This window comes from Danio aesculapii, chromosome 25, assembly GCF_903798145.1.
Source record: "Danio aesculapii chromosome 25, fDanAes4.1, whole genome shotgun sequence".
Classification (NCBI taxonomy): domain Eukaryota; kingdom Metazoa; phylum Chordata; class Actinopteri; order Cypriniformes; family Danionidae; genus Danio; species Danio aesculapii.
Window position 1 is genome coordinate 17,995,347 of NC_079459.1, and position 9,381 is coordinate 18,004,727.

Consider the following 9,381-nt stretch of genomic DNA (forward strand, 5'->3'; position numbering starts at 1 on the left):
AGACAGTCTTTGTTTTATTTTTTTTATTCTGACGCATTCGTGTACGTATGAATGGAAGTCTATGGGAGGAAAAGCCCAGTGTGACTGCAGCTTTAAGCTGCGGTCACACTTGACTTTTCTTCCTATAGACTTCCATTCATACGCACGCGAATGCGTCAGACCGGAAATGCAAGGTCATGCATCAAGTTTCGCATGTTGCTGCGGTGCAAAGTTCAAGCTTGGTGAACTCTGACCTGCGAAATCGCATCACTTGACTGCGTGAGACCAATCGAGGATCAAAACATGACCTCTCCGGACAGAAATTTAAAACATGGAGCAATCGCTCGTTTTTTTTTTATGTCTAATCATCTTGCTTAATCCCGCCCCTTTTCGACAGAATTTCGCACACACAAAGCCCAGTGTGACCGTAGCTTCACTCTTCTCTGTTTCTGATTATTAACAGCAGGTGTTTATCATCAGGTGCTCAATCATCACCTAATTACCCCTTCATCGTCTCATTAACTTGAGTAACTTTAACTCAAGTTAGAGAGCGACCAAATACTATCTAAACAGATTAAATTATACAGAAGACTTTGCTGTGTATTTAACTATAATATGAACTGTTTTAACTGTAGGACAGTAATGTATGTTATTGTATTTTAAATTTACATTATTGTAAATGCATTTACAGCAAGATAAATGGTGCTGTAAAGGTAAATACAGTATTTTTGCAAGTAATTGATTTACAGTAAGTTACTGGCGAACTGCTGTCAGTAAGTTACTGTACATTCTACAAGAAATTGTTAACAGTGTAGTCTACAGAGTAAAACTAATAAATGTTTAAACCAGAGAATTGTCAAGTATAGTCTCTTGCTTTTTTCATAACCGTGTGCTGAATATACATTTTCAAATATAAATGAAAAATATTAGGATATTAAAATTCATGTTTATTCATATTAATGTATATATGTATAAGAATGTATATATTTAAATGTTATCTGTCATCTAATTTCATATTTCTATCACGAGCACTGCTAGTGCATTAAAAGTAAGGGCTGACATTCCATGATATTGGAAAAATCTGAACAAAAAAAGTTTTGTTTTTCTGCTACACATATTGCGATATGAATAAAGTTTCACCAGATGACTTGAACAGCTTTATTTGGAAAGAATGGTTCATTTTAGATTGATTGGGAGGATTTCGTAGGGCAGTGCATTTAGATACAATATAACAAACATATTGTAGCAAATATAAAAAGAATAAAGCAAAATAACAATGAAATGGTGGAGAGTATTCAGGTACAGACATTTAATAATCAAATGTAAATAAATAACACTATAGTCTTCATTGCACAAAAGGTAAACAATTAATCTTTGTTAAGCTACAAACGCTGTCATTTCTTATACACAAATAATTTGAATAAGCATGAAATCATATAGTCACAGGCCTTTAAAACACAAGCAAATAAAAAGCTTTCACTCTATTGAGGTTAAAGTTCGCAATGACTCCACAATGTGGTTCCAGGTCAACTATAACTCCAACTCGACATTGCAGATTCTGTGATGTGTCTATTGGAGATGCACACATTGGCATATGCTGAATCAATATATTGTGCAGCTCTAACTAAAAGTACATTACAATTTGTTACATTTACTCCATGGTATCGGTCACCGGTACGGCATGGTTTTGGCCACCAAAATCAAGCATTCAAATCGCTCCACACTGCATATCGCCATGTCTGTTGTCTAAACGAACGTTCTACTATGCTAGTTTACTGTGTGAACAGTAAATGTCAGTAGAGCGGCACAGACAGGCGTCTATTTTAGTAAGACATTCCCCTGAGAGCTGATACTATAAATCTAAAGATTTTCATCTTACACTGGTCAGCCAGTAACTCTCACTCCTGTCTTTGCTTCTTCTAGCAGGTATGTCATTTAATTTTTTATGTTTTTGCACATTTTTAATGGCAAATCAGTCATTACAAGGGTTTATATTTAGATAAACCTGATGTGGTGGTAGATATTAAAGGATGTAAAGGTTATTTGTTTAGATTTGGTAGAAAATTGGGCACATTTGCATTGTTATCTCTTCAAATGTTTCTCAAATTAGCAACAATCCCTTAAGATTTTCACCTATGCTAAAACTGAGGAACGCTATGCACAGAGCCCTTACCGCTGTGTAGAGGACTAACAGGTCAAACAGATGGATTAAAGGATCTGATTACCACTGTCATTAAGGGATTACTTTTCATTTATGCAAGATCTTTTAAATATTGCATAATGCTGAATTAAATATGAAGTTTACTATAAGAATGATGCTGTGTGTTTTGTGCTATTAAATGATTTTGTGGAATAATAAGATGTTTACGTTGACTGTTGTTTTGATTAAATGTGTATTTTTGCTTAACTAATGCATATGAAAAGTGACACTTGCAGATTGACAGAATATGACAACATTAACCTTTACATGACTTTACATTCTCTTTCTCATGCCTATACTATTCCAACATATGATTAGTTTTGTTATTATTAAGCAATTAATAAAAACTTTAAGTTTTCAGTCTAACTTTATCTAAATTAAATTTTAAACATTATATAAATATAAAAGCTATTTACATACAAACAAGAAATACTGCTTTTATAATTAACACTGACTTCTAACTCAATCTTTATCTTAGTTTAAAACCTTGTTTTACTAAAATGGTAAAAATAAAATCAGAAATGACTGAAACAATTAAATACATTTTCATTCATTAAACAAACAAAAACAAATTATTGATTCATATTTTTAACTATTAAATATTAAGTTTAATATTTATGTTATATCAATCAATGAATAAAAAGACTTAAGTTTTAATTGAATAACTACTAAAAGTATTAGAATAAACTTAAACTAAAAATAAACATGATCTAAATAATACTAAACAGGAACTCAATTCAATTCAAAACTGTACTGACAAAAGTCATTAGTAGTTTTAAATAGCACAACAGATACTACACTGTAAAAAAAATTAATGACAAACAGTCAAGACAACAAATATTTTTATGTTGCTCCGAGTTATTTTAACAAGTTAATCAAGTTTAAACAGATTTTTTGTTAAACAAAGTTTAACTTAATATTTTTATTCAGGTTGATTGAAGCTAAGATTACTATAAAAGTTCATTTGATTTAACAAGAACAAATTTAAGGCAGCAAGATTATTTTATAGTGTGTTAAATCCATTTTATCTAGTGATTCTTGTTTGTTCATTTCCCTAATATGTATTCCAGAGTAGAAATTACTGTATAGTAAATAGTTACTTTATTTTGCAGATAAACAAAGACCACAGAAAGATGTGTGACGCGTGAGTAGCCTATCTTCATGTTTAAAAAATGCACTATATGAATTATGATGTTTCATATGTCTCAATCAACATTCTCTTCTATGTTCCACTGAATGCTTCAACTGAAGACCTCAATCAAAGCCAAAACCCAAGATCACGTCAGCACGTCGGCTGGGCTTGAAGGTGAGCGCCACCTGCTGACCACAGTTATACTTACAGTGTGGCTTAATATAGAGACAGAAAAAGAATATGGGTGGCACGGTGGCTCAATAGATAGCACTGCCGCCTCACAGCAAGAAAGTCACTGGTTTCAGTTTCGACTGGACCAGTTGGTGATTCTGTATGGAGTTTGCATGTTCTTCACGTGTTGGTGTGGGTTTCCTCCGGGTGCTCCGGTTTCCCCCACAGGCCAAAGACATGCGGTATAAGTGAATTAAATAAACTAAATTGACCATAGCATTGATGGTGTTTGTGTGAATGTGAGAGTGTATGTGTGTTTCCCAGTAAAGGGTTTTGGCTGGAAGGGCATCTGCTGTGTAAAACATTTGCTAGATAAGTTGGCAGTTCATTCCGCTGTGGCCGCCTCTGATAAATAAGAGAGTAATCCGAAGGAAAATAAATGAATGAATGTGTGAAAAAGCATATTGTTTTTTATAAATATAGAGTTTTATTTTTTTTTTACTTTCTCCCGAGCTTGCCTACTGGGTTTTTAAAGAATGGGTTTCATTTCCGGATTGGATAACTTTCATTCAAAAAAACTGAAACTGATCGTTTCAAATGATAATGCTGTGGTACAATTCATCAATATCTGTAGTGAAATGTAATTTGCTCATTCTAATCCCTGAAAAAAAAACTATAGACATCGTCAGAACTTGCACTCATTTATAATGTATTTAATGGTAACTTTTGGGTCTCTACACTTTTTTTTTGCCAGTTAGCAATAATTAAAACCATTAAAAAAATAAATGCTAATGGAAAATGTACCAAAACACATTAGAGACCAAATGTATATATTTTTTATTAAGGTAATGGTTTTAATGGTATTTGTACTGTAGTAAAACTATTAGAAATCGATTTGGTTCTTTTGGAAATGGTTTCTATTTGTTTCTTTGTTTGTTTGTTTTTAAGCAGGTATAGGTTTTCTTATATATTAAATATAAAGCCCCATGATCCTTGCATAAATTATAGTTAACTTTGGTAAAACTGTGGTAAGTACATTATATGTTACAGTTTGACTAAAGTTAACCATAATTTATACAAAAAACTTTGGGCTTAAGAAAAAAAGCATATTACTAATAGTAATTTATTTGTCCATAAATCGCAAAACATAAAAAAAAAAAATACATTTTATTTTGGCATGAAAATAATGGATCTGGCATCCTAAAGATGAGGTTACTGTCAACAGCAATGGAAATGCTGATGGTGGAGAAACGGGATAAAGAGAAGGAAAGAGAACAAACACTGAGTGAAAGAATTCCTCAACTTAAACTTTCCGGCCTGTCTGCACAGGAATTAAAGGTAGGCTACGATTAAATCATGTTCGGTTATCATGAAATCAAATGTAACATTTAATTTTGAATGCTTTTTGTTTTTATGTGACCCTCAATTTAACATACTTGTAGTTCTAATTGGGTGAAGGAATTGGATACAAAACAGCTTTCTTGTGAAAAAAGAAATACTTCCCAAGTGTTCCTTTAACTACTTGAAAAGCCCCTATTGTTAAATCTCTTAAGGTTGACAGTAATGTGCAATTTTATTTATATTTTTAGTGAAAAACGTTAATTTGATAGCTCAGTTCCCATAACTATTGGGTGTGAAAGCCCATATAAAGTGAGCTTGCTAGGCTAGCAGCACTGCCATGGTATACAGGACTTGACCAGCCTCGCTCACCTGCAATAATGTATACTGGCATAGCTTAAAGAGCAAGGTTGGAGCTTTAAGAGAAGATCCCATACTTGAGGGGCAGTAATGACTGTTCAACCTGGGGAATCTTGTCATATCTGTACACTACAGGTCTTTCACATCTGAATAGTTATTTCCAAAGTCAAACTCTATGCAAGCAGAGTTTAGTTTCTTTCTCAATCTCACCATTTCATGGGAGAAACTTCAGGCTCATGAGTGAGAAACACTCATGACCCGCCAGAAATTACTTTCATTTTTATAATGCATCCTACATACAGACTTCAAGTGAACTGTTTTGTTCTGTTAAACTCTTTTGTGTGTAGGAACTCTGCAAGGATTTGCATCAAAAGACTGACGTGATTGATGAGGAACGCTATGACATCAGCATTAAGGTGGCCAAAAATGACAAAGAGGTACAAAAAATTGTGTACTTGTGTAATTTACTGACTTACGAATCCAAAATTACCATTTTAACAGCAGAAAAAAACTAAACAATCCTTTTTTATCTTGAAGTTTGGTGACTTCTGAACTGACTGCTGAACGAATCACTTGCACAACCCTTCCTACACTTCAAGAAATGTACTCTTCCAGAGTGAGTAAAAGGGCTCGCAAAATCACTCTGGATGCCTCACACCCAGCACACTACCTGTTCGAACTGTTACCGTCTGGTCGTCGCTTCAGAGCACCAAGCACAAAAACAGCCAGACACAGGAAAAGTTTCTTTCCTCAGGCTGTCTACATTATGAATAGTTAAATATCCCCCTACTGTGCAATAAATATGTGCAATATTTTCTCATACACACTTGTACACAGCACCTTATATCAATATACAATGCAATACTTTCTACATTCGCACTTGTACACAGCACCTTATAACCTGTATATTTATAACAAGCTGTACATACAACTCAACATCCAGGTTTCTTGACTAACCACATCTGTTTATTGTTCATCATTTTTATTTATTTATTTATTTTTTCATATTTATTTTGTGTTGTCACTTGTCACTTTATGTACACTCGAAGCTTCTGTAGCCAAAACATATTCCTTGTGTGTGTGAAGCACACTTGGCAATAAAACTGATTCTGATTTTCCTAAAATGACCTCAACATTAGAAAAAAATTAAAACATTTTATTTTCTATTTTCTATTACACCTGAACACACAGTCCACTCTAGAATCTGCTGCTTTAACTTTTATGAATCTTGTCTTGTTAAAAATTGTACTTTTACATGTACTTTTAGCATTAGAAAATATATCCTTTACTGTAGTCAAAAACAAGTGGTGCCCAGTCATTAAACAATGATGAACTCCAAACTCATAAGGGAAATCCTAGACATTGACAGAGTTTGTGATGAAGATGAGGTTATTTCTACATGCAAAACAGATTTAAGGGTTAAAAATAAATTTAGATTCTTTATTACACAGGTTTAGTAAAGGTGGCTCATTTTTACCTGAAGGGTGAATGATGTATACAGAATTCTAGGATTATACTAGGGTTAAAGATAATAAAAATTAAGATTCTGTCGTCTGTCTGTTGTTACAAACCTGTAAGACTGCCGTTCATCTTCAGTGGTTCAACTGTTATCATACGAAGCTCCAAGAACACTTTTGTGCACCAAATAAACTGTGAAAATTACGTTGTTCTCTCTTTCTCATCAGGTCATCAAGGTGTTGCTTTACAATTGGCAGTTTGACATATTGCCATTAGAACCAGTGGCACAACACAGAAGCATCGTATTGACCTTATTCTTCAATTCGGAACTGCGCCCGTTTTCATGATTGTTAGAGAACTTCCGATTCAAATCGGAAATGACTAGGAGTAATAAACCGCAAAAAAACGGTCAAACTACTTGCTCTACAAACATGTGTTTACATGATTATACAGACAAAGCAGAATCACATAATAAGAAAATATCAGTTTGCAACATCAAGCAGGATAACGTGCTGTTTTTAATTTCGAAAAATGAATGGAAGTGAATGATACCAGAAGTCTCAAGCCAAAAAGATTCAAATGGCTGCGCCCGCTCATCTGTAAAGAATAAGCTGAATAGTAAACGATCAATGGAGCCCTATTATATGATGCTTCTGTGTTGTGCAGCTGACTCTAATGGCACACTTAAATGCACACTCTGATGACCTGATGAGAAAGAGAGAACAACGTAATTTTCACAGTTTATTTGGTGTACAAAAATGTTCTTGGAGCTTCGTATGATAACAGTTGAATCACTGAAGTCACACGAAATGTTTTGACAATGTTTTCCTTTTTCTGGACTTGGAACAGTCTGGGACTGTTTCTGTCTATGGAACTTGAGAGAGCTCCAGGATTTTATCTAAAATATCTTAACTTGTGTTCCAAAGATGAATGAAGGTCTCAGGTGATTGAAATGACAGGAGAATGAGTATTTAACAAAATATTTTTCATTTTTGAGTCAACTAAGCGTTTAATGACACAACTTACAGTTTTAGATGAACCGAGCTTGAAACAAATGTTCTTTTAGCACTGAATCTGAACTGTTAGCTTAGCAGCTCAAAGGATGTGTGTTTATAAAGACCCAGGAAATGAGTCAAAAGGTCTTCGAGATGAAGGGCAAGCTGAAGAGGCCTAACCTGAAGAGAGTGAAACTATCGGCTGAGCACATGCTGAGTGTCCTTCTGGGCTCCAAACACACACAGTCCATTGACTTCAAAGCTAACCTGAAGACAGTGAAGAAAGATGAGGAGAAGGTAAAGACTACATTAAATACTTTAAATCTGCAAATCACTTATATTCATAAGTTGTGTGTTTTTGCCCTCCGCAGAAAGAAGAGGTGACCGATTGGCGTAAGAATGTGGAGGCCATGTCTGGAATGGAGGGCCGGAAGAAGCTGTTTGATGCTGGACAATAGAAGGTTAAAAACTTTGGCAAACAGGCCCTCATTTTTTACTAAATGTAAACTTACTTGATGTCTTTTGTAGCACATACATGCATGTAAACTAAACAATATCTTTATATGTCGTGCAGTTAGCAACAACAACAAATCAGAAATGGCTTAATACTTTAATATTAAACATATAGAATTAGTCCACACTAATGCATGATGATGTTCTGTTGTTATAAGTGTGTACTTCGTTGATAATCATGCTTGTTAATGCAGAAAGGATTCTGAGTGGCTGAATTCTGGTTGTCAGTCTTCATATTGTTCATCAATTGTAGGAAAAAAATGTTGTGAATGTGGTACCAATATTGTTCTTCTGTTCTGTTATTATAGGTCTGGTGTGAGCTCTATTAATATACATATTCTTTAGGACATTAACATGATACCATTTTTCACTAAAAACAAAAAACTGAAAGCGTTTAAGGGACTGAAACCATTTATAATAACGGTTTCAAAGTGCACATTTTTGGAAATGATACTATTATAGCCCAATTTAATACTTCTTAATAACAAAAACACTAAGGGTGGACTGTATGTGTGCAGAGACAATTTGTGCTTTCCAAACGTGATACCTGTACAGAATATCGCCCTCTGTAGGGCACATCGGAGTGAAAAAATCATGTCCGCCTTATTGAGGTGTCGTTCCAAACCTTTAAACTGGCCACTTTGAAGGATTTTTGAAAAATACAACTGATGGACACTTTGGGCCATGATCCTCTGAGGAGGGAAATTGTTTGCTGTCACACACTGCACTCAATTCAGAAAGGCTCATCCAAATGCCCTAATCCCTTCAGGGGCCCTCAGAAGGGTTTAGGGCATAGGGATGAGCCCTTCCCAATTGGACCCAGTGATAGTGTTTCTACAGTATAAAGTGATATCACCAACTACTGGTCTGGCATGAATATTTTTTGCCAAGACGAATTGGAACTACATAAACGCAAACAAACGTTAGCAATACATTTGTATTTAACTGTAACTGTAAATGTAAGTTAATAAAAATAAACCAATGATTTAGTATTTTATCAGTAAATGTCATAATTAACATGAACACTATTTCAACAATATTTTATTTTTATTTTTTGTTTCTGTTTATAACATTAATATAATAACATGATATTATTTTTATTGTTGGTTTAGGTTATAAATGATTTTTTTTAACAAAAAAGTAGCAACATCTAAATAATGATAGATAAATAAATAGTTTTATTCAAGTAAAATAATTATATTATATTATATTATATTATATTATATTATATTATA

The 9,381-nt window shown here is 33.9% G+C and overlaps 1 protein-coding gene across 1 annotated transcript; it reads left to right on the forward strand.

The window, feature by feature from the left end:
* Positions 1-1,770: 1,770 nt before the first annotated feature.
* On the forward strand, positions 1,771-9,068 carry LOC130219389 (troponin I, slow skeletal muscle-like). The gene is made up of 7 exons (XM_056451786.1): positions 1,771-1,905; positions 3,292-3,323; positions 3,431-3,485; positions 4,689-4,820; positions 5,528-5,617; positions 7,757-7,930; positions 8,005-9,068. Exons 2-7 carry the CDS (start codon positions 3,313-3,315, stop codon positions 8,089-8,091), a joined length of 549 nt encoding a protein of 182 aa, XP_056307761.1. The 5' UTR covers positions 1,771-1,905; positions 3,292-3,312; the 3' UTR covers positions 8,092-9,068.
* The last annotated feature ends 313 nt before the right edge of the window (positions 9,069-9,381 follow it).

Excerpts from the sequence above, each read along its gene's own strand:
- LOC130219389 (XM_056451786.1), top strand. Across the intron at positions 4,821-5,527 it reads TGTCTGCACAGGAATTAAAG|GAACTCTGCAAGGATTTGCA; the intron begins GTAGGCTACGAT and ends TTTTGTGTGTAG. Across the intron at positions 7,931-8,004 it reads TGAAGAAAGATGAGGAGAAG|AAAGAAGAGGTGACCGATTG; the intron begins GTAAAGACTACA and ends TGCCCTCCGCAG.